This window comes from Nothoprocta perdicaria, unplaced genomic scaffold, assembly GCF_003342845.1.
Source record: "Nothoprocta perdicaria isolate Ctin4 unplaced genomic scaffold, notPer1 scaffold_64, whole genome shotgun sequence".
Lineage (NCBI taxonomy): Eukaryota > Metazoa > Chordata > Aves > Tinamiformes > Tinamidae > Nothoprocta > Nothoprocta perdicaria.
Genome location: NW_020455910.1, coordinates 518,265 through 543,764, shown reverse-complemented (window position 1 = coordinate 543,764; position 25,500 = coordinate 518,265). Strand labels below are relative to the sequence as shown.

The window sequence follows — 25,500 nt, the reverse complement described above, 5'->3', positions numbered from 1 at the left end:
ATGGCTGCCGTCGCCACGGCTACCGCGCCCCGCGGACGGAGCGCGCCGAGGGACCCGCCGAGAAGGCGAAGCGGGCGCGGCCACGGGAGGGGGCGGAAGGGGGAAGAGGSGCGTTTTCTTCCCCAAGGAGACAGGGAATGGGATGGCTCCCAGTCAGGGACAAGACAGCAGTGGAGCGGTTAGGACCCATACCACTTGTATATACCTGCACTAAGATTATTTATCAATGTTCTCAACTTTATTATTTATTTATTTCACTGCAACAACTGGCAGCTTCAGGATGCCAGGAGAGGCGGCTCCACAACTTAGGCTCAGTCTCTTGTCATTTCCTAAAAGACACAGAGATGTGCACTGGATGTCACTCTGCAGAAGACTCACTCAGGAAAAAGCTTTCTAATTCTGCCTCCTATGCTCAGCAAAAGCATCCCGGATTCTCCTTCCCTCCGCCCCCCATCCCTGAAGATAGAGCAGGGCTACTGGCACCATCAAGCAATACCTAAGTTTTGTGTATTTGAAAGGACCTGATAATAGAATTCCTGTCTAGAAACAGCAGGGCGTATGTGTCAAACTCAAAAGAAGGAGGCCGAAGTAAACACTAGAGGCCGCGTAACCACGTAACGTGCCCAGCGGAGCCCACCTCTCRCCCTTTACCCATGGGCAGCCTCACCCCTCACCTCCTCTATTTTCTCCCAATACAGCCCTAGAGCCAACTGCGAGAACGTTTAGGTTGGAAACTGTTTCCAGGTTGCCCCTACACTTTGGAAAGCTCCTGRGAGGGAAGCAGCGGGGACAAAACCCGCCTTTAGCCCCTCGGACATCCTAGGACCCAGCGGCCCTGATGGCGCGTGACGCCACTGCCGCGACGCATGCGCAGAGCCCGCCACCCCTCACCGCGCAACGCCAGCGGGGTATGCGAATGCGCATGCGCAGAGCCCGCCACCCCTCACCGCGCAACGCCAGCGGGGTATGCGAATGCGCATGCGCAGGGCCCTCCACCCGCCCCCACTGCGCAATGCCAGCCGGGGGGGGGGGTGTATATGAATGCGCATGCGCAGAGCTCACCTCCCCATTGCGCAACGCCGGGGAGGGGGTATGGGAATGCGCATGCGCAGCGCAAAGCCCGGGGCTCCGCCGGAGATGCCATGCGCTCCGAGCATGCGCACGAGCGCGCCGCGCCGCTGCGCGGGCCCGGAAGGATTCGCGCGGGGTCGGAGGGGCGCGGACTGCGCATGCGCAGCTCGGCCTCGCGGCTGCTGCTGGGGAAGAAGGAGGGAAGGAGGAGGGCGACGCCATCTTGGTGGTGCGGAGCCGGGAGCTGCGGGGAGCGGGCTCGGTGCGCGGCCTGGCCCGGCGGCGCGGCCGGTGGGTGCCTGGCGCGAGGGAGGGCGCCCGGCCGCCCGGGGCGCAGCGCGGAGCGGTTCGGTTGCGCGCGGCCGGTCCCCGTCCCGGCGGGCGGCGCTCGCCCCGCGCTCGTTAGAGCCCCGGCCCGGCCYTCGCCTCTTCCGCCGGCGCTGCGAGAGCTTCTCCTTGCGGCACCAGCCTCCGCGGCTGCCGGGGCCTGGATTAAATTGCTCAAGTTAAATATATATTTGTATGTTTAATTCTGTTTTTTTAAATTCTTTGCTCTGGAGAAGGCTGAAACAAGGACTCCCCTCCCCGGACTCACCGGTTACTTCTTAACTCGCACTTTTTTCAAAGCTTCCTTCCTTCTTTATTTATTTATTTATTTATTTATTTATTTATTTATTTATTTTTACCTTCCTGTGTTTCTGTTGACTTGTGTGCTTCTGGGCATGCAGGTCTTGCAGCCCAGTAGTAAAAGTGCAGGTCTTGAGGTGCTTACAGGCTTTTTTGAGAGCGAGGCACTGGGAAGTTTTAATGGGATTTGGAATGTGCTCTGCAGTGGCTGTGGAAGTGGAGGTGCAGTGCTGCGTTCTAGTTATTTGGGTTCAAATAGAGAATAGTAATGGGCTTTCCTCTGTACTTTTGAATCGTTGACATGAGACTTCTCTCTAATTTATTATCTAAGCACCTGTTCTTTGAAGGTTTTGCTCAGTTGAAGATCTGGTAGTCCTGCTATTTTCATCTTAAAACACCCTTGAAACACATTTTTGTTAAYTCATTTATACAGCTGGACGGCTTGCCTGTGTTTGCTACCACGTCTTGATTGCTGAGTGGACTCAGTAGTAAAGGCTCATTATCTGGACTTTCCTTCCTTTCCGAGGACTTCCTAAATACCATGTTGTGATCTGGAACAGTGTGACTCATTTGAGCACTGCAGTTTGCATTTGGTATCTGTGGGTCATCGTGGAGAACTTGACATTTATCAACAAAGAAGTACTGAGGATATCTGGTTCTGAATGCAGGCTAAAAAATGGGATAGAAATGCAGGATTATGAAATTCAGAAATGCTACAGATTCCATGCGTCATGAAATAGCAGGTCAGCGGATTTGACTTTTGAAGAAACTAAAGTTTTGTGAGAAAGTTCTGCCCTTGATTTCTCTCCTTGCTTGTTGACGCTGCTGTCCCATCTGAAGATATGAAATTGTGGAGAGCTGGTGATCCTCATTGCAGTTAGCAAACAGGCAATTGTTTTCAGGTTGTGTTTACAAAGGGCTGGTTTGGAGGCAAGATAGAATCAGTTAAAGAACTTGGGCTTAGGTCTTGTTCTGTAAGCTCAGGAGGAGCCATTAATTGCTGTGTTTGACAGGCAACYGCATCAGAAATCTTGCTTGTCCATCAGTGTGTTACAACAGTTGTTACAGAGCAAGGACTTTTGCCCACGGATGYTCTGAGGCACTTGTCATCAAGGTATTGGGCCTGAAAATTTTAAATCACTTTTAAAGGATGTAGTCATTTGTTATGGAGGCTTGTGTTTATACTGTCAGAGTGCTGTGGTATGTATCTTGTGACACTAGATGACAGTTTAGAAAATTGGGATACATTCAAGTAGTGTGTTAAGTGATTCCAGTTCTTATATTTGAAGGGCAGTAAACATTTAGGGGAAAATAGTGAACTCAGCTTTGTAGATAGTTGTAGCCAGCAAAGTTGCTTCTTGCTGACTATTTTTGCTCTTTCGTGTCATCCTCTTCATTGTGTGCCCTTGAGTGCAATGCTGGGATGGTGAGTAGCATTCCCTTGTTGTGAACTTTGAAAGCAGGTGGACTTCAGAAGAATGAATACCTACTTGGGATGGACTTGGGCGCCTGTCAAGGACTCAAAGAATTGAGGGTTTCCCTCGCTTTACAACCAGGCTGTCTCATTCAACAGTTCAGTGCGGCACAGTTGATGAGATAACCTCAGCGTGTTTGCAGCTTTTGCAGAAGCCAAGTTAACTTTTGAATTTCCTTTGCCTCTAATATGGAGACACAAAGATGCGATACATAGCATTTTGCTGTCTTTGCCTTGGAACAAGGAAGGAGTTCTTCGGAGTACCCTCAGATTGTGCTTTCATTACAGTGCTTGGCTTTAATATTAGCCACTGCTATGGATGAGCTGCAGCAGTGTAGCACAGTATGTAAAGCAAAGTACGGATATCAGCCATTAATTATGTTTCATTTTCTTTCCACAGTTAAGTTGATTTTACAGAATTTATCAGGTCTTCCAAGCAGAAACAGGTAAGCTGCCAAAAGCTTCACACTTCTCACTGAGTACTGTGAAAAGATCACACACAGCCTTTCCTCACGGACTCGTGGCTGGGAATAGGGTATGGTCTCCTGAGTGCATGCGGCTGCTGCAGTTAATACTCTGGCTACATGAAAGAGACAACATTTTTGAATGCTGAGAAAAGAGAAACGTTATTGAACAGAACTGGTCACTGGGTAGAACAACTTGACAAAGCATTAAAGCCATCATTGTTGGTGAATTCCTTCATTTTTCAGTGATGTAGTTATTCTTTTTTCATTCCCCTGTTACCATCTAGTACTTTCTGCGTTATGATAGCAAGTCTCTTGACCTAAGTAAACAGGATTTTTTTTTTTTGCACCTTAGGATTGGACAGAGATCTCTGGCATGCAGTAATTATGCCATGAAAGTCTTAGGTGTTCTTTATGCATTGTGGATGGTGAGGAGTGACTTAGGTGGATTTTGTTGCCCTTAGGATAGGGAATATTGATCTGTGCACATGTGCAGGTGGAGTAGCCAATTGTTTTGACTAATCAACTTCTAATGAATCCTGCCTTAATCTTATGCTTGTGAGTTGTTTGATGCCTTCTCTCTTGATTGAGACAAGGATATTYATTAAAAGGGCTCTAGCTTAAGTGTTAAAGATACTGTAATAGCCGAGTACTAAGACGTGCTATCATGTGTACCTTTTTGTCTGCAGGTGATTTTTGCTGTGGGTTGAGCTCAGCATGGCTGTAGTCATCCGTTTACAGGGGCTTCCTGTTATTGCGGGTCCTGCAGATATTCGTCGTTTCTTCTTGGGATTGAATATTCCTGATGGAGGTGTACATATTATTGGAGGAGAAATTGGGGAGGCTTTTATTATATTTGCGACAGATGAAGATGCACGGCGTGCGATGAGCTGTTCAGGAGGGTTTATCAAGGACTCGCGCATAGAGCTCTTTCTCAGCAGCAAGACAGAAATGCAGAGTACCATAGAAATGAGCCGGAAACGATTTGATCGTGGGGGACGAGAAGCTATGCCTGGGTCTAGACGACCATGTGCTAATAATTCTGGTCCTCCGGGTGTTGGAGAGTTTTCACATTTAGTTGCAGCTTTTCCAAAAGGAATGAGTAAACCTAGTTACGGTCCGCCAAATCATCCGGAGGCTGGTTTCCATGCCAATGGTGCAAGACATGGTGATGCGGGTATACCTAAATCCATCTATCCTCCGCCAAGAAAAGATTCTCATCCATTTAATCCAGATGATCTTTACTTGTTTCTGCGTGGGATTCCTTACTCTGCCACGGAAGATGAAGTTCGCGCTTTCCTTTCTGGCCTGCGTGTGGATGGAGTCATTCTGATAAAGCATCGCAATGGCTTGAACAACGGCGATTGCTTGGTAAGATTTGCCACGCCTGGAGATGCCTTAGAAGGACTTAAACGTCACAGACAATACATGGGTCAGAGGTTTATAGAAATAAGTCCGTCTACGGAGGAGCGGTGGATTGAGTATGGTGGGAGGGTGGACATGGCTAATGAAATGGATCACTTCTTGTGCAAAGAGCATTCTCCAGGCCGAGGTGAAGGCTACATGCATCCCAGGAAGCATTCGCACTCAAGGTCGCCGAGGAGGCAAAGAACACGCTCTCGTTCACCTCCCACCCAGGAATATTACATACACTTAAGAAATCTATCTACTAATATTGACAAGAGAGATTTGAGAGCTTTTTTCCCCGATCTGGATATTTGCAGCAAACAAATCAAGTTCCTGATGGATAAGCATCAGAGGAGGACTAGAGACGCGTTTGTGATGTTAAGGAGTGAGAGAGATTATCAGGCTGCTTTGGAGTGTCATAGAAAGGCTCTTCTCAATCGTCCTGTTTATATTTTTCCAATTTCAAGAAGATCAATGTTGAAAATAATTGATTCTTGTGAGAGGAAAAGATCACAGGAAAGAGATCATCCTGGACAAGGCTTACAGGATAAAAGTTATCGGGAAGGCCCTAAGTTATGTGCTTATGTAAGAAATCTTCCTTTTGATGTGACCAAAATTGAAGTGCAGAAATTCTTTGCAAGATTTGATATTGATGAAGATGATATTTACTTGCTCTATGATGATAAAGGAATGGGGTTGGGCGAAGCGTTAGTGAGGTTTAAATCTGAAGAACAAGCCATGAAAGCAGAAAACCTAAATCGGCGGAGGTTCTTGGGAACGGAGGTGTTATTGAGACTTATATCTGAAGAGCAGATGCAGGAGTTTGGTGTAACTGTTCCGTTGTCTCGACCAAGTGAAATGCAGGGTCATTCGCAGGCGTATGACAGAGGGGAGCTTTCCCGGCCAGTTGGTTCCCCAGCTGGACCTCCGCAGGGACCACCCATGCATTCGTTTGGTCCCCCGGGGAATTTTAGGCATCCTTCTGAATTCAGGCACCCCCCCGATGACTTCATGTGCCCTCCTGAGGACTTCCGAGGACCTCCACCACTCATGGATTTTGGTGACGGGGAGCCGTTCGGCAGAATGGAGTTYGGAAATAGCAAAATGGGAAGTTTCCCCGAAGGAAGATTTATCCCTGATCCCAATTTCAGTGGCGGTTCGGAACGTGTTGTTCCTATTCGATTGAAAAATCTGCCATTTAAAGCTACTCCTAATGAGATTCTGGATTTTTTCTATGGCTACCGAGTGATCCCGGAGTCGGTCTCTATTCAGTATAACGAGCAAGGATTGCCTTCAGGCGATGCCATTGTCGCTATGACAAACTACGAGGAAGCCATGGCTGCTATTAACGAACTCAACGATAGGCCCATTGGTCCTCGGAAAGTTAAGTTGAGTTTGCTGTGAAGGAGGAAACGTGCTCTAGAATAAAATATTCTAGATTTGACAGTATTGACAATTATTTCCACTTTTTTTTAAGTTACTGGAAGATGTAGAAGAAACGGTTTCCATCAACGGTTGTAAATAGTGTCTAGTTTAGCTGTTTAGTTCTTGGTTGAAATATCTGTATGGTTAAGATACCTGAGAACTGTATCGTGCCTGCTTCTCGTGGCAGAGAAGAGCCTGGAAATTCTGGAGGACGCTGAATATCAAGGTATAAAAGCATGAAGTTGCAATGCTTTTATTTTTTCTTTCCTCCAGTTTGCTTTAAATTCATGTCCCATGACTTTGCATCAGTAAGTGCTGAATGATTGATCACAGACGGTTCAAGCAGAAAAACTTCAGTGCTGCCTGCTTTAGTAAATTACACATTTTATTGAGAATAGCTTAAAAAAATACTGATTTCTTTTTTTGGTGTAAACTGTTCAGTCTTGTTTCAATTTTATGTTGTTACAGGCACCTCAATGTGAGGAGGGAGGGAACGTGCAGAGTTTCCTGTTCACATTAGCTGGCTTTGCTGGCTTGCGACTTTTTTAAATAATAAAAAAATTCCACTAAATGTGTGTCTGTGTTTAAAACTTGTGTAGTCACTGGTTTGGGTTGGCGTATGTCGGTCTGGGTGAGAAGGACACGGGCTGATTTGTGTGTGAATTATTACAACCTGTCAGCACAGCGRTGACTCTTGCGGTTACCGTGTCTCCAGATCTGGGTTAATCAGTCTGATGGGCTTTACTGATCCCTTCCCATTGTGTGGCGCTTTGAGGAAGAAAGTGAATGTTTGGAGACAGGTAAAGAATTGGGGCACCTGACATTTCGGAGGGATCCTTTTTTCATCYCAATCTGCTTGCCAGTGATGCTGCGTCCAAGTCACTTAACAGTTTTAATCAGCATCTGTCATTGGCAACCACGGACAAGCAGGTATTTTCTTACGTAAGAAAATTCTTTTTCTTTCTAATGCTATTTTTTTTAAAAGTATATTTTAACAAGAAAAAAAGCTGGCYTGTTTTGGGGGAGAACTGCTTTAAAATTTTAATATTCAGTAGGAGACCTGTTTCGGCTGTGTGGATAAGGACTTTGCTCACTGTTGACATAGTAGTCCAAACATTATTTTGTATAATCTCTAAAGAATTTTATGAAATACTGGGATCCCCTCTCAAAGGAAGCCAGCAAAATTGCAACCCAGTGATGAGTGCTGTAGCATCGACCTTTGCGTGGGTGGTTTCTTGGGTGTAAAGTCATCAATTACTTCATGTTTGTATAAACTAGGAGTAGAAGCAACCAAAAATGAGAGATCTTTTTATTTTATATTTTTAAAAACATTACTGTGGTTGTATATCTTTGCATTTTATTTGTGATCTGTTATAAACATTAGGAAAAAATAAAAGTACTTAAAAAATGGTAATAATAAGTCTTGTGTATGTAGATTCCTTAGAACAAAAGAATGTAAAGATGGGCAAATTTTCAAATTCTAAATACAGGCTAGTTCGCCTTCAGAATTTTACTGTGTTCTGAGTGCTCCTTCAAATTTAAATAGATTTTGATTTTTTTAATGCTTTTTCTTCCCAGTTGTGCTATAGAGGTCAATAAAGACAAAGCTGACAGACTTTGCAGGGAAAAACTTGCTCTTACCAGGAAACTTCGAAATAAACTTGCCTCACCTAGTGCTTCAGGTGAAAACTTCAGTGTACTTCTTGTTGTGAGTTATTATATTTAGTACAAATAATTGCCTTTTTATTGTCAGCCAAATGCAGATCATTTCACTAGTTAATCAGGTTAATCAACTTTTCATAATTTGTTGTTTTAAAGTTCTTCCAACCTGACTTATAGAGTTGTTTCTCTCTCTCTCTCTCTCTCTCTCTCTCTCTCTCTCTCTCTCTCTAAAATTAAAAGAATTTGGAGGTTGGTGGGAGAGGGGAAATGTTGTGGCTTATTTGTGGCTTAGGCTACTTCTAAAACAAAATCTTCAACTTATATCAATGTCTCAATTTGTTCTCCAAACGGTAACTTTTGATGAGGTACCCTTAATTTGGGGGAGGAAAAAGATTGGATTTCTGGTCAGTATTAAAGGTCAGCTGTGAGAAAGTACTTGGGTGGCAGAAGTTTTGTTTAAATTTTTCCTTCTCTACATTTCAAGAGTRAAATAAGTCTTTGCTTTGACAATTTAATATATGATTTTTCTATTTCTTTGATGGAATGACTAGGTATATTTGTCATAGATGTTTGAGTAATTCTGTAATTACTTTCTAATTTTCGATTTTTAAAAAGTCTCCTCCTTGTCAGTAGTTTGTAGCTCATGTATTTGTCCAACACACCAACTTCTTACGTAGGATAGCAAAGCAGCCCAACACCCTATTTGTCCCTTTCTGTAGGTTCTGTTAATTTGCCAAGATGCAGGAAAGGAACTTAAAGCTGCTCACTAAAAAAAAATCTCTTCCTGTACCCTGGCCACCAATCTTGTAGGAGGGATTAATCTAAATGCTACTTCCTCCTTAAAGTTAAATAATTCCTCTAAATTCTTTCATATCTGAACTATACCAAACCCTTGCTTGTTTGTCAAGCTTTATATCAACGGACAAAAGTAATATCAACATGCAAAATGTATTTCCTGCTTTATTTCCTTAGTTGAACATATATTTTGGTTATAAATTAACATCATTCTCCTACCTATGATTTTAAGTTCTAGCATTTCTTAAAAAAGAAAAAAAGGTGTAAAATGTTCATTGTTTTTAGAATTTATGAATATCGCTACATTTAGTAAAATCTAAAGCTAGAGGTAAGCAATATGGCATTATTATTTTGGCAATAACATGCTATTCAAAATGAACAAAAGCACCATTTGGAAATAGGATAAAAACTTAAGACTCAGTGTGTAATTTCTTGTGTGCTTGATAGAAYTGGTAACTGAATCAACCAATTTAGTCAGATATGTAAACTCCAACTTATATGTCAATTAGTAAAATTAATTTTATTATGAAGGCACTTTTATTTAAAAGCAAAGCAGTATGAAAAGTAGATGTTGCACCAGACCTTTACATTTCTGTTAATGCTTCACTCTGTACATGTAAACAAATCAATTGAAAAACAGCTCTGAGGAAGCCTGAGGAAAATAAAAGYGAGAAATCAACTCCTACCCCGCTGCCTTCTGTGAGCCCCGGGAGGTGACAAAATGCAGCGGGACTGATGCTCTCAGCGAGTTCTTGACTCCTGCAGTTCCCTTAAGACGCGGAGCGGCCACTAGGGCAGGTGCAGCCAGAAGGCAACCCAGGAGGTTTGTGTTCTGTAATGTGTTGGCAAAGGGACRAGCAGACTCCCCCATTCCTAACTGCCTGGCACCTTAGTGCAGGTTTGGGACACTGCTCATGGTGAAAGCCTTATGTAAACATGACTGCACTATAACTCCTATGCAAGTCTAACATAGAATTCTATTTAAATGTTTCATTTTCTGTCTACTGAAAATTGTCCATTTTCAGCAGATTTATTCCCACTCTTTAAAACTGATCATTTGTGGTCTGTAGACCMCAGTGTACTATTAATACTACAGTTTGCATTTGTTGGAATTTTAAAACTACAACCCCAGGGAAAATTTTCATTAATACATACAAGGTGTTAAGTTTTTTTTTTTCCACCCATCAATTAAAAAAAGAAAAAATATTTAGAACACTTTTATCATCTCTCTTGCTTAGCAGCATCTAATTCTTCCTCATCATCATCCTCTTCTTCATCATCATCTTCTTCCTCTTCATCTTTCCTAAGTCGATTGCTGGAAATCTGCTAAAACCACAATCCAAAAGAAACGTTAGTCAAGTACATTTGTTTGCCTGAAAGGAAAGTTTTCCTGTGTGCATTCAATATCTTAAGGACTTGTAGATTGTTCCTATATATAAATATATTTTCTTTTTCGGTGGGTGAAAGGAAGGGAAGAGGCCTCCTTCATCTTCTAGCATGGAATAGAAGACAGCAAATGAAGGAAATGATTTTTAAAATTAAAAATAAAACCACCACTACACATAGCTCTGAAAGCAGGTATATCCTGCGAAAAGTAGGTCCTGCTTGAACTTTTGTGAAAAACCAACACTGCGGGAGGCAGGTGCGTTGCGGGGGCAGCTCAGATGACAGGCTGAGGTTGAGATGAACATCAGGGAATCATCTCAAGGAAACCACCCTTTTCCAGTTGAATGAAAAGCCGACACTGCTGCTCTAAGCTGTCTTCAAGACAGCTTAAATGAGATGAGCTTTACTAGGGGATTCTTGATGTGTGAGCCTTCCTTGCCCGTCAGTGCTTGCCTTCGGAGTGATTCCTCAGAGGCAGAGTGATAGGCACAAGGAGGGGCTGCTGACTGGCATTCCTCCCATCTCACAGATTGAGCCATCCAGCCTTTTTTCTTTTTTTTCTTTTTTTTTTTTTTTTCCCTCTTCTCTCTCCTAGTAAAGGGTCTGTTATCTTACTTACTTATCAATTAACACTTGTTGGAACTAGCTTCCCGGCTGGTCAGCATTTTGTGATTCTCTGTACTTATTTCTGGCCTATTGCACCATTTGTTCATGTGTCAGCACTATTTGACTCAAGTATTTTTCCCTTCTTTACAGAGTATCTACTAAAGGGGAATATATTTGTTGTTAAGCTTCTTTATTTTCCACAGAAAATAAACTTTTCATGTGTAAATGTAAAAAGCACAAAAAGTTATGAAAGCMATATATATAGATAGAGATAAAAAAACATACAGCCAAGGCTTAGATTTATTTTGAGGGTTAATTTACTGTTTAAAACCTTGTCAGTTCAAGACTGATGTTCCATCAGTCCAAAGGGAGTAACTGCCACTTACAGCAGTTATTATAAGCTCTATTAATAGCAGGAACTACTACTGAAAAATAACAAGAAGTAACATGTTGTTTAATGATATTCATACTTACTGTGTGCTGTGTAGTGCAACAATCCTAATGAAATACTGGAACAGCTTTGGCAGAACAGCATTTCCTTTGGCTGCCAGTAATAAAGGCAGCTCGTTCTTTTTTTAAGACACAAAGGGAATAAAAAGCTGTCCTTTCCATCACTTAAAGAGCTTATCTCTTTGTATGGAGGTAGGAACATGACCCTTTGGAATGGTACTTAAAGAGGAAACGCTGCACTGCATACCCTGTGTTTGCACATGTTCTCATTTACAGGGTGCTCAGGAAATTGCTAAATTTTCAATTAYGATTCCTAAATTTTCTCACATGTGCTTATATCTGTAGACTTCAGTACTGAAGACAAAAATTTGTCTCTTTTTATAATCCTCTATTTTTGAAAGTCTTTAGAACCTTCTTATTAGCTCTGATTTTGAGATTTAATAATTTATATGTTTGCATAGCTGTTATGTAGAACAGAAGCACAGGGCGTGTGTGCGCGTGCAACAGTGGAACTAGAAAAGCCCTTGCAGTTGTTGGTGCTGTCTGTTTTTACAGGCAGTTTGATCTCAGGCTACGCAGATAATTGAACATGCTGCAAATACTAACTTAGTTACAAATTTCTAAACATAACAGAAAGTGAAGTTAATCATTGGATGAGACAGGTCTAACTTTGGGCCAAGTGCCTACAAAAGCAATCCTTCATTCTTCAGTAGGAGAAGAAGTGACAATGATTCGTAATCAGAGAAACAAGAGTGCTGCAGATTGAGCCTCAGCTTCACTTCAATTGACAGAATAAATTCCAGGTGTTTTCCATGTTAGAGTAGCTGAATTTCTTAAGTAGAACTTCTGTCACATTTCTGATTAAAAGATTCCTCTTTCTCCTCTCTGGAATACGAGATGCTATTTGGGATTTAAGGTTTTTTTTTTTCTGCTCACTAGTCAAGTACCTGTGACCAAGCTGTAGCTTAAATAAATACTATCACAGGTGAAAGTGAGGTGGCTGTAAAATGACTTACTTTAGCTCTTAAGTGGATCGAAATAAGGGAGTGATAAAGGAAATTCGGCATTCAGATACCTGTTACTTTGCCATAAAGCTCAAGTATACTAATACTTAATGCTGAAAACCAATTTGATTTTACAAAGATAGTGCCATCTCAGGAGTTGTGTAAGCTCTGTGGCCTGCCCTTGCCCGGGTGCCTCTGTTCCCTCCAGGACAGAGGGCAGTCGGACTTCCAGCCACGCCGTGGAACGTGCGGCAGGTCCCTGTGTGTGTGTGAAGCCGCCCTCTCCTGCCATCCCACCCAGGGAGCTACGCGGATTCAGCTGTGAGGCTCCAGGGCTTTGCTGGCCTCAGAGGGCAAGTGCAAAACTACTGGCTATTTAAACTGTGTGTGGATAAAAAGGTCTAAGTTTACCTTGATCTAATGTGCCTGTTCAAAACAAAAAACAAACAAAACACGATTGTCCTTTACTGTAGTTCTGACTAAATGTATCACACTAGTCAATCAGTAAAAGGAAGTGCCAAAGAACTTGCCAAGTTTGTTAAACACAAAATGTAGGACTTTGCTAAGGATTCTTATGACAACTTGCATAGATTTGCCTCTTTTGTGTAMAATTAATTCTGTAAATGTCATGTTTAAAGCACAAAACCCCTGGCAGGTATGGTGGACGTACTGGCATCTCAGTTTCCTCAGCTGCTCTGAGTGGGAGCTGAAAACTAACCAACTATGAAAGTCGAGGGGCAGAAAAGTTTGGGGACAAAACTCTTTGAAGACCAATGTAAAAATATCAGAAGTATGTGATTTTCTTGTCTGAAAGTGATCTTGGCACATTCCAGCTCTAACTGCTTTAAACTGAAAATTCAACACTGCTGCATTACGGTCAGTAGATAATTATTATGTAGCACAAAACCAGATGGATGTGAAAACTTTAGACCTGAAAGATCCACATAAGATGTGATGAGACGAGTCACCCAAAGGTTTGCTCAACGTAGCAGTTCTTTAGGCTGAGGAGACAAGTATAACAAGCCTGTAAGTTATCCAAAATGGAATGCTGTGCCACCTCTGGAAGAACTTTCAGCGTCACATCCTTCAGATATTCAGATTCATTTTTTTTTTTACAGATATCTGTGGTGCCTCAGAGAAACTTAAAGATACTCCTACGCTTAATACTCTTCTACAGGGTATTCTTAAGGCAGGTAATAAACAGCTTTCTCTAGTGTTCAAAAATGAATTGATAAATATTTCATCAAATAGCTAACAGCAATACTGTATGCTGCTACCCATTAGATCACAACCCCAGTGCACAATGAGGCAGGAGAACCACCTCTTTGCATGGAGTCTCCTACTTCTGTCAGCCCTAACAGGTGGAGTGTCATTAATCTCAGTTAGTTCCCTGAATGACAGAACTGATAAAGTTGCTTTTTCAGAGGTAGCCTGTCCCAGTGCCTCTTTTTCTTCTTTTAAATCAGCCACAACAGGCTACCTAAGACTGACGTGTCATTCTACACAGTGATGTAGGCAGGTGCCTGTTTATGAAAGGGACTGTCTAATCACTGCCACTTGGAAATGAGTCTGTGTTATTAGAAGCTTAATAGGATCCCTATAGGCTTAGAATTCCTTTACCTGTCCTAAGCTGCCTAACGTGCCTTGTGCACGTTAACATTAGCATTACATCTGTTTRGGATATTCTTATAGCATTTAATTTTTCTATCTTACCTGAAGCATCCTCAGTGAAGACTTCGAGGAACCAGTTCTTTGCAAGGGGGACTTGGAATTTGCACGAACGATGTCTAAGCGAGACTGGTAGTCAGGTGGATAGAGTGAGCTCCGAAAAACCTGTTCAGATGAAGAAAAGCGTGATTCAGGTGATGAAAACTGAACAATGTTCAGGTGAAGAAAACTGGACAATGATTCAGCTTGCAAGCTAACAGTCCACAAGACTAAGCTGTCTARCAAAAACACTGCAATGGACAACTGTAACAAAACACTGCTATAGAAATATGTATCAACTGTAAGTTTGGATGGACCGCTTGGAATCACGTTTAGCAAAAATAACATCCCTGCTCACCCCAAAACATGACTCATCTGTCAACACCYTTATGTAGGGCAGCTACACATTCTTCAGATGAGAAGATACAGAGTTCCTGGAGTGATCTGTAGGTGGGATTCTGCAATGGTTCCCTGGAGTCTGGGCACAAACTGTGTGGGATGGGGCAGGCCTAGCCTAGATGTGCAGCTAGGTTTAAGGCTGAGCTAGAGACACCAACCCCAGGTAGGGATGACAACCCCCCCCCCGGCAAGCCTTCCATTCTGGGGGGAGATCAGCTGCTCTGCCCTTAACCAGCAAGTCCTTGCTGCCCATCAGTCACAGCACAAGAACTTCATTTGAAATGCTCAAGAGACATGTGCAGCTCCAGAATAATTTGGGAAGAAYCTTAAAATGGCGGGGAGGGGGGACATGTAGTCTTCATTGCATTTACTAATTCTTTCCATTGTTCAGGACTAGGAACCTGATACAGAAAACAGCAGAACCACTGAGGCAAGAATTTTTTAAATAAACTGAAGAAAGATGGTAGAATACGGCCAGTGAGTATGTTTATGGGAAGTAAATGTTGTCAAATCGATTAGAGTTAAGCTGAGATTGTAAGTCCATTTGCAAAGGATAAAATATTCACTTAGGTGGTTTTTTTTTTTTTTTTGATTCAAAGATACATGATATTTTATTTATGAAACTAGAATAATACAACAAAACAAACCCCTCCCCAAGCRAATTCCCCACAAACTATTGGGTCTCAGATGTGACTGTCACTGACGAATGGTGGTTTTACATACGTTTCAGTGACTRCACACTGACATCCTTATTCCTATTCAATGTCATGGAAAACACAGAATTAGTACTGGTAAAACTTAGGGAAAAAAAAAACAAAAAAACACCCAAATACTGGAAGTGAAGCAATTTCCTTGACAAACTGAACACATGCACACAGTATCTATTTAAATAATAGCACCTCTAGAGGTCCARTATCCAGAATTGTAACTCTAGAGGTGACTTGAAGCTGAAACTGTAACATGTCTACAAACAGGAAACAAATGTTTCTTAACTGTAACAGCAGCCTAATAAGTGATATCTGAAAGATGAAGAAAACCAAAATTGAGAATGAGAAGAAAATACACATTTTTAATGGAGCAATTAGCCTTCAGAACACCTTATCAGAGCAATGAGAAGATTCTCTCTTGCTGTGCATCTTTGCAGCACGAGTCACTGCAGAGGTAATCCTAGCAGATGTCCTTTAATAACTGTAATTGCATGGAATGGCTTGGAATGGTAATTAATTTACGCAAAGTCTCTTATCTCTATTTTGTGCAAAAGATTAGACAGGCACTGCTGTTCTCGACTACCTTTAAAATCTATGAGTTTATAAACCTGTSTGATCTGATCTGTAAGCTCCTTGTTGGAATGGTGCAAAAAGGGCTCAATGTAAGATGACAGTTCATTCTAGTCACCTATTTTTTTTTTCTTTTTTTTTTTTCCCCTAGAATATATACAGCTTAGGAATATGGAAAAAATGACTTTATGTAGTATGTAAATTAATTACTCTCACCTCTAAATCTTCATTTTCATCAATATTCTGGATATTTTGGTAGGCCGCAGTATAAATCTCCAAAGCTTTCCCATGAAATAACATTTCAATGGTTATAAATTCAGAAAATATGTTCTAAAAGCAAATAAAAAAAAAAAGGTTTTCTTAATTCAGTAAGGAACACTTTTATTTGAAATGTACAAATGATGTGCTTATAATACAAATGACTGCACAAAACCTAGTATTTTTGTAGTAAAAAAAAAAAAGGATTTGAATTTCTGAAATTAAATGCAATGCTGGTTAGGCTCTCACYTGCCTGGTCATCAATTCATACTAAATTTTAAGTATTCACTTGAAAAGTAAAGTCGATACATTTATTTACTTATTAGGAGTAAATTAAAGGGAGATGGCAATATCTATTTGCAAAATCTACTCGCTGTCTTTTGTTTTACTGATAGCAACCTTGTTTGGAACAAACTATATGTAACTTTACACACATAATTATTTCTAAATTATGTATGTGAAATATAATACAGTAATATAGTAAAAATCTTTCCCTTAACAATGGTATCTCTTACATTCACACAATCTTACTGATGTTCCATCAAATGCTGGTGGATTTATGGGTTTTTTTTTCCTCCTAGACTTAAATTTTAGTATTTATTTTCCTTTTTTACAAAATAGAAAGTATTTAGCAATTATATAGCTAAATATGAGATCACATAGTTTAAACCTTTCTCAATTGCCATAGTCCTTGGGACGTGAGTAGTTGCACTAACAAATCAAAGTAGAACAGAGAACTGCTGGATACTGCATGCAAATGTTAAACAATCAAATCCAGGAAAATCTTGAAGCCAGTAAAACTTGAAAAATAATTCATTCATTTTGTAATTGCATGCAATTTCATAATTGATTAAGAAATACTTGTAAATAAAATCATGTGGTATTGCCAGACTTAAAATGTTGTTATGCTAATCTTGCCAAAGAGTAACTATAGTAATTTTAAGATGTCATATACTGAAATGTGAGCACACATACTTTTATGTCCTTTATTTTCTGTTTCTCGAAATTATCAATGGTTTCCTCTAATTGCCGAGTTGTTCGGGTTGCATCCAGCGAAGCTCTCTGCAATTCACTTTCAGCCTGATAGAAGTAATGCAAAGGTGAAATCAGGCCTGTATTTGACACATACAAAGTCATTTACTRTAATTACAATGGAAACCTTTAAGTATGAGTTTTCAAAACATTACACATSTGGATTACTCTACCTGTACATATGGTTGCAGCTTAATAAACAAAGTTTCCTTCTATATTATGTCTTCAACATAAAACAGGAAAATTTACTAGCTGCAGCCAATAGAGAAGGTCCCATTTTCTGTATTGCTTATGTGCTAATTCCAGTAAGCCATCCCTGACACTTACCTGATCTTGAAGCTATTTTGGTTAATAACTGTGTTTTCTTACAATGTAACCTATTTTTTAGTGTTGTCTCTTGGAACCTAACATGTAACACGTATTACTGKGTAGTTTCTTTTCCTTTGGAAAATAGCTGTTAACCTTCTATTACAGAATTATAAACTTGAACCCTAATCCCCTTACAAAAGAAGTTTTAMAGTTTGAATAGACACAATGCTGAATAGACAAAAGTGGTAGGGATATTAAGTATTAAATTTGGTTCATTTCCCTTTCTTGATTTTTTCTCCAAAGAAAGGAGAGAAACAGGCTAAGATAGAGGATTTTGTGCATTCTCAATTATAACAATCATTTGCTCTTTTTAAATGAAAGCAGCTGTTATGCATAAGCAGTCATTACACATGCAAATACTGTACATTATTTCTGTGATAATGAAATGTATCTTTGTGATTCATCTTAAATAGACTGGGCATATTTTGCATGCTGATGCTTTGGGAAAGGAATGTTGTTTGCTGTAGAGTGAAATGTTTAAACTTGCAGAACTCAAACAGTTGGCAGAATAGCACTTTGAAATTAAGATGTTAAAGATGTTTTCTCTTCTGAAATACCCACCTGTGACTGGAAATATAGGTAAAGGAAAAATGGCAATCAGTATTCATTATCAAGACAGCTATTTGCACATTTATTTTTAACATATTCACACATCTGAAGATTCCTGTATACTTACAGGCTGCTATTATTAAGGTGTCCAAAACTTACTGTTTTTGTAACAGGGACCTGAAATATGTGAATAAGTACAGACCTTTTGCGAAATATGGCCCAAACTGCTAATTGCTGATAGGCCCCAATTGCACGAGAACAACAGAACWGAAGTGGGAGCCTAACTGCTATGCTGTTATCCATGAATGTGGTCCAGCCTCTCTCAGGCCTAAAAATCTCACCCATGGACACTGTTCCRAAACAAAAGAACATAATCCAGCCTAGCTCAGATAAATATTCCATCACTGGGAATGGGGGTGGGTAAAGGAATTAAGCCTGCAACCAATATCTTATCAACCTAACATCTGTTACTTTAGCTGCRACCTAGGCAATGTGCAAGGGAAGCTGTGCTGCCCTTGGGGCTGGAGTGGATGCCATACGTATCCTCAGCAAAGAGAGGGACAAAAGGCTGTGCCCAAAAGARACGTGACCTCTGTTCAACCTACAAATGCTTAAATGCATTGTTACCACCTCCCAGCAGATTTTCTTTGCCATAACGTCTGCCATACAAGCAATGCCACTGAGGTGTTCTTTTCCATACCAGTGCAAAGGGTGTTCACAGTACCTAGTTTCTTCCTGGCCCTGGGAAGCCTAATGAAGTTACGCGCTGGGTTCCCGCTCCCTATTCTACTTTTGCACTTTGTCCCGATCACTTTACAATGCAAGCATATACCATTTGGTGCCTTCAGGCATGTGCAAAAGTAGACTCAGATGGAGATTTAGTAACTTCTCAGGCAAAAGAAAAATGAGTACAGAAAATACAGATGTTCCAAGAAACTATTCTGTGGGAGGATATTTAGGAGTAGCTTAGCAAAGGAACAAGAGAAAGAAAAAGCCAGGTGTGAGCAATATATCTTCAGTATCAACTGGGAATGACCGGGAAGAGAGCAAGGAAGTGCAAGGCCCCTTCAGGGAGAAGAGCTTAGTGTTATTTACTCTTTTGAGTCTAATGAAGGAGAACTCTGCATCACAGTTTAAGTCCTAGCCCTAAGGCTGGTATCTGTGTCYCTTCATTACATGAGGAACACTAATTAGTTATTCCTCGATTTAACTGACTTGAATATTATTACAGTAGGAATTCTTTGGCAGAGACAAAACCAGAATGCAGTTCTCTGGATGATGCTTCATCACCACAGCCAAATGGCTCTGATTTTGTCTCTCTGGGAAGTTCCATGCCCAAACGCTGCCTTGCTTCTCACCTCTGAAATGAGCTTGATGCTGCAAAGTGGGTTGTTTCACAACACAGTCCTCACTCCAACTCCAGAATGCAAGAAAACAAAACAAACAACCCCCTCCCCAAACACACCAGCACACAATCACTAACCTAACTGCTCTATCATATAAAATATTGGTGCAAAGGAATCTAAACTAACACTGCTCTGACGACCTTTTCTGACATTTTCTAGAATCTGACTGTTTCAGAGTTTGAAACTTTTATGCAAGTTCAGTGGAAATTCTGTGGTGCTTCATTTTTCCCTTGTGATATAAAATAACGCACTATGGGAGGTCTTTGGGGTTAAAGAGTAGTCTGGTGGAGTATTCTGCTGACAGACTTGCAGCCTGTCTCATCACACTTCCTTGTGCATTGAGAGGAAACTCAAACCCCATCTAGGTACAGGGAAGAGCAACCAAAACAACGGAAAGAAAAACAATGAAAAAAAACATTCTGCAGGAATAAAAAATGGMAGTGTGTGATTAGAATTGTTTTCAAAAACATCTAATAATTAATGCCTACCTCTCTTTCAAATACACATCAGATACTTCATAGTTTATTTTCAGTTAGAAAGGAGTGGGTAATAAAGCAGCTACAACAATAATAAGCTATAATAAGCTATAACCACTATCACTTAGATGCAAAATCAACAGAGAAAAGAATATTCCTTTCATATTGCTTCCTGAACACCATACTTTTAATTCCTGGAAAACTAAAAAAAAATATATATTTTCTAGTCAATAGAGGATACGATAATGTGTCTATCTGACGGATTCCGTTGCCGTGTCTTTTCCAGTTGTGATAGTTGCTTGGCTTCTCGATTCTTGGCCGTTAAGGTTGCTTTAAGATCGTCCTGAAAATAAAATGTTTTGGACATATTTCAAATCTAGGATAGTATGAAATATACATTTCTTTATATATGCCTACCTAAAAAACAAACAAAATTTGTGCTTAAACAAACCAGATTTTTATCAATCTTATCCTGTCAGATGATCTTTTGATGAAGTGAAGTCAATGAGGGCTTAAAGAGTTTATTACCTTGCAAAAATCTCTCTATCACACACTATATTTTAAAAATGTGGAAAAAACAGTAATGGCTTTTCAAGAAAAGTGTAGTAGATGGTTAAAAGCTGAAGMTCCCAAACTACTAACTGGAGAGCAATGTCAGGCTTAACAATGGAATAAAGGTAAYGTTTAGAACTAAACAGTGATGTATCGGTTAAAGAAAATCCAGCACTCAGTACAAAACAGAGTTTATAAAGAACAGAAAAATGGTATACAAATTTTAAGACATTAGAGAAAATCCATGAGTGAAATATAGGTAATAAAGAGTTCAAATATCTTTGGAACAAAACACATCCTAGTAATGATGTAGTTGGAAAAGATCGATCTGTTCGCATCCAACTAACAAATTCTTGATCGTATTATTAAATTGCATTTTGTAAACACCTCCTGTACCCAAGATCTTAAATTTGCTGCCAGATACACTCCAGRTATGTGAGAAGTCATTAATTCTGATTGCTGCTATTAGAAGGGGCWGTACTTTAGGGTAAATATAAATAAAACACTAAGGAATAAGTTTAAACAAATTTGGGACAGGAATTGAGCATACATTTCAAACCATAATTTCCTCTAAAAAGAACAGCTCCAGTTTATCACTCTAGACAGACAAGAAGATGAAAGAYAGTACCAATTCAGGTGAACTTTTGATATGCAGAAATGATTTACATAACCCACACCACACTATTTTAAAGTGTTTRTTTGTGCTCCTAGAGTCTGAATATTCTTGTCTTCACATCAAAACTACTTCTTCCAATATGTGTCAAGCTCCAGTTCRGATGCATTTTTATATAAATGTTAGTTATATTTATCATTGCAATAAGAAAAATCACAACTAAGTTTCCTGCAAAATTTAATTTTTTAACTGACCAGTATACACGTTGTGAGAAAATACACATTTAACTTACTCTTTTAAGCTTTACTATGGTCCCATAACTTTTCAGCGGTTCAACAACTTTGGCTTCAAGCCTTTCAACCTACAAAAGAAATCACAAGGTCACTGAAGTCATCTGCACCTCTGGTGCATATAGACAGAGAACTGTGGGAATGGAGGGTTAGGAAGTACTGCCAAAAAACAAACAAGCAAGCAAGCAAGCAAACCAACAGAATCAGTAGGTCATCTGTATTTTGAGGAGCTAGAATTTCTTTCTARGAGAATTCTGCTCATTTCAGTAGCAATACACAAGGGTAAAACAAACATGGAAATCTTAACAACTGCTAAGTACTAAATAAAATCAACAATGCATCTCAAGTGTCCATAGTTTTCTATTCTAAAAAGTTGAAAATAATGATTTTGCTTTAAACTTGTTAATACATTATAGTCTGAATAATCTTTGTTGTCTACTATGCTGTAAGAAATGTAACCCTTTTGTTCCTAAGGCTATTGGAAAAAAAAAAGTAGGTACTGAAAATACTACAAATATGTCTGCAAGTTACATAAAACACATGAATGTTCTCAAGAATGAGTACATCTGAATTTTTGTTTCTGTTCTCTTGAGATTACAGATCCATAGTTTAAAAAAGGACCAAGGTATCACACAGTATGTTTCACCTGTACATTATGCCATAAATGTACTCTGYATAGAGTAATTTTATATAAAGTAATATATCTCTATATAAAATTAGAGTAATTACTCTATATAGATTAATAAAGTAATATAGAGATAGATTACTATTAAATTAATAGAAGAATAATGTGCAGTGAGAGTCTGGCACACAAAATCCTATGAAAATCCCACAATCCACATCCTCAGATATCTTAGTAGTTTTCAAAAATCTGGCACTAAATACACAAGGAAAGATCCATGTGTATTTTTGCATTTTCACAATGTTCTATTTAGTAAGGAAGATTAGATAAATCAGATTAACTTTTAGATAGATTAAACTTTGATTAAGTAGTTATTTTTTCTCCGTTATTAATACAGAAAGATGACTTAGGATTCTTTAAAGGAAATATTTTATCTGAAAAAGAAATCAAGAATGTTRAATAGTTKTTTTTTTAAAAAAATWAATTATAAAGCTTCTTAGCTTCTCAAAACCATACATGGATTTTTTTTTTCTGTAGGGAAAAGTATTCCAAAAACTGTTTTGAGTATTTTTTACACTAAAAAATTACACACACAAAAAAAACCATTAAAAACTTCAACATTAAAGCAACATTAAAAACTCTGATTCATAAGTTATAATTTGGATGGACCCCCCCACAGATCCACAGCTGGCATAAAGAGCTGTGTTTGTGTTCTCACTAATCTAGCAGGAATTAGGCTCTAGTGTCACACCTGGTCCCAATGGAGTATGTACTTTGAGGTGACCAAGATAAATCAGTGTTGAGACGCAGCCTTAYAGAAGTCTCCAGTGCTCCCGACAGCACCCCAGGCTGCCTGTCAAAGAGCCCAGGGGGGGATTCTCATCAGCATTTTCTTCTATGCTCTTCTGGTAACAGATTCACCAAAAAGAAAATGCCTGATTTTCAGCTCAGTTACTGCCAGACAACTCAAATTACAAAATGAGTGGGGTTTTTTTTAAACCATAATCATAATCCAAAAATCTAGAGTTCTCTTTTTTTTTGCTCTGCAAGAGGCTTGCTGTCTCAAGTTCTGTCAGCATTCACATGAACAGCATCGTTGAATCCAACAGTACTGAAGTTTTTAGCAGAGTAAACTACAACTGTTTTGGGAGCCTATCTCACTGTGCTGCTAATATATTTAAAAGTGCATTCTCTTAAGATTGAAGAGTGTATTTTTATATACTCTTGTATAAAGTGTATATAAAACTTTAATCACCCTCTTAATCACAGATGAGTAACTGAGAAGTTCTGTTGGCAAACACAACATGTACAGCTTTAATCTTGTACCTCAGCCTGGCGATAATCCTGAAGTCTGGAAAATTCATCTGCAAAGTTTTTCAGTCCAACTTTTAAGTTTGGTGTCTCCGTAGCAGCATATGCATATATTTCATTTACTAGAAGATCTGCTTTGTCTCGTAGTCTGGCAGTTTTACGTACATATCCAGCAAATATTTGGCACAGTTCTCCAAAATGTTTTTCCACATTTGAAACAGCATCTCGTATTTGTCTAGTCTGATTGTCCCTAGATACCAAGGGCAAATAAATGAAAATTAAGATGAGAATCATGTACCAAATAAAAACAAAAGTGCRTGAACACACCATGGAAAACTTATAACTGATTTGGAACGTCTCATTTCAGTGTAAATCAGAAATCTATTCTTAAAAAGACAACATTTTAACAAATTCATATATTTTGTGCTTAGTGATGTATGAAGGAAAAAAATAGAAAGTAGCATTTATATTTAGCTTAAAAAAAAAAAAATCTATACTGGAAACCTCAAATCACAAAAATCACCTCAGAAATCTTCCTACGGGTGTTAAGCAATGGCTATTACTGTTAGCACTGATCCTAACCCTTTGGTAACACCTACARGTCTCAAACCAGGCTGGCTCATAGGGCTTCCTTTCCCTCCCACAGCAGCTGAAGACAAGTCAGTGGTGGCAGAGACTAAAATTGGGCAGTAGAGGGAAAATGTATAAAGGTATTAAGATTTCTTGAAGTTAGGTACCGGGGTCTAAGTGCATTGATTCAACACTACTAAGGGTGAAGATGCTTGGGAGATGGAGATAAGGAGAAAAACTTTTAATATTTTCAAATTATCCCTGATCTAAGTACTGACCAATGTTTAAATACTAATTTTGTAACAGRTGAAACTCAGAAGCACTGGAAGAGGCTTAGGCTGAGTAACGCTGCAGTCAAGCCAGGTGAATAAAACCCTTCCATTAAAGCACTTTAGGAAAAAGTTCCGCTATGGACAAATACCAGTTATGCCACCTCAYAACAAGTGGTCCAAGGAGACAAGTCAACAGATTTTGTCCTTTAAAGAAGAGGAAAAAAGAAAGAAAAAGCAAAGTCTGGGTGGCGTCGTTCCGCCCTCCGGACACGCTCGACCCTCGGACCCCTCGCCCTGGTCGGACCCCATACGAGAAGCGGGAAAGCGCGAGGTACCCAGTGATCTTCCTCCATCAACACGAGCCTCCAGGCACGGGCCCGCCTCCCTTCCCACCTCCTTGGCTGGCACCGGGTATTCCCGGTAGGAGCCTCCTTCCCCCGCAGCCCCCCGCGCCCGGGCAAGTTCCGCGGCCGCTGCCCTGGAGCCCTTCAAGGCCGCCGGGCTCCGGGGCGGCGCGGGGCGCCCGGCCTCCTCCTCCTCCCGCCCACAAACCGGCAGCGGGCACCGGGAGCGCGGCCCGGCCCGGCCGGACTCGGGCCCTGGGCCGCCGTTACCTGGCGTCCAGCCCGCGGCCCAGCATCATCATGGCGGCGGCGGCGGCGGGGAGGCGGCGCGCGGCCCGTTGCCATGGGCGCCTCGCGCCGCCCCTCTCCGCCCCGCGCCGGGCCCGAGGGGCCCGAGGAAGGCGAGCCCCGAAGCGGGGRCACGGGCAGCGGAGCGGAGCCCCCTGCACAGGGCAGCGCCGCGGGGCCCGCGCCCGGCCCAGCGCCAGCCCGGGCGCGTCCCTGTGTTTAGGATCTGGGCTCCCAGCCTGGAGTCTGGTGTCGGTTTATCGCTGTTCGGAGTGGGCTTAGAGGCCGCGCCGGATAGGATGGAGCTTTAATGAAGCTATAGCAAAATCTAAATAGGTTCTAAATAGGTCTTTGCATCAGCTATGCTGAAAAAAAATAAGGTTCCCCTTTCTCAGGGAAAATCTTACGAAACCAATGGTAAAACTCACCCCAAAAGTCTTAAATGTTTAAGATCTCAGGAGAGTAATAAATGTAATCCCAAAATAGAACCATGGGTGAGACGCCAGCTGCTAACTCAAGGCGCAGTTTTCTTCCATTCCTTTGCAGGCTTGAGATGAGTTTTACTGATGAACCAACACACTATTAGTAGTCTAACAGATCAGCTAAATGACCAATAAACTAATAATCACATCRGTATTGTTAATTCGCAGTTTTATCATTCCTCATGCTGCCGTGATGATTACTACCTTAGATTTTACCATTCTTAAGGCTTTTGAGTTGCACACAGCTGAATTCCAGATCTGTCACCTTCCTCTGAGCATCTCGCTCTGCTTGTCACCAGGGTACGACTCTGT

The 25,500-nt window shown here is 40.7% G+C and overlaps 2 protein-coding genes across 3 annotated transcripts; one reads left to right on the top strand and one right to left on the bottom strand.

The window, feature by feature from the left end:
* The first annotated feature begins 1,272 nt into the window (after positions 1-1,272).
* RBM12B (RNA binding motif protein 12B) lies at positions 1,273-6,956 on the top strand. Of its 2 annotated transcripts, XM_026050031.1 has the most exons (3): positions 1,273-1,362; positions 3,573-3,618; positions 4,326-6,956. In XM_026050031.1, the coding sequence occupies exon 3, from the start codon at positions 4,354-4,356 to the stop codon at positions 6,445-6,447; it is 2,094 nt and encodes a 697-aa protein (XP_025905816.1). In that variant the 5' UTR covers positions 1,273-1,362; positions 3,573-3,618; positions 4,326-4,353; the 3' UTR covers positions 6,448-6,956. The 2 variants fall into 2 exon arrangements, with proteins under 2 accessions (XP_025905816.1, XP_025905817.1); XM_026050032.1 differs by lacking the exon at positions 1,273-1,362 and having other exon boundaries at positions 3,297-3,618.
* A 2,712-nt stretch (positions 6,957-9,668) lies between these two features.
* Positions 9,669-24,746, bottom strand: FAM92A (family with sequence similarity 92 member A). The gene is made up of 9 exons (XM_026050033.1): positions 24,689-24,746; positions 23,248-23,482; positions 21,302-21,370; positions 20,086-20,187; positions 17,975-17,980; positions 16,988-17,092; positions 15,971-16,084; positions 14,085-14,204; positions 9,669-10,251 (listed from the first exon to the last, which is right to left on the bottom strand). The coding sequence occupies exons 1-9, from the start codon at positions 24,718-24,720 to the stop codon at positions 10,147-10,149; spliced, it is 888 nt and encodes a 295-aa protein (XP_025905818.1). The 5' UTR covers positions 24,721-24,746; the 3' UTR covers positions 9,669-10,146.
* Between the last annotated feature and the right edge of the window lie 754 nt (positions 24,747-25,500).

Excerpts from the sequence above, each read along its gene's own strand:
- FAM92A (XM_026050033.1), bottom strand. The coding sequence starts at position 24,720 with ATGATGATGCTGGGCCGCGGGCTGGACGCCAG. Across the intron at positions 23,483-24,688 it reads GGCCGCGGGCTGGACGCCAG|GGACAATCAGACTAGACAAA; the intron begins GTAACGGCGGCC and ends CTTGGTATCTAG. Across the intron at positions 16,085-16,987 it reads AGAAAATAAAGGACATAAAA|AACATATTTTCTGAATTTAT; the intron begins GTATGTGTGCTC and ends ATTTGCTTTTAG.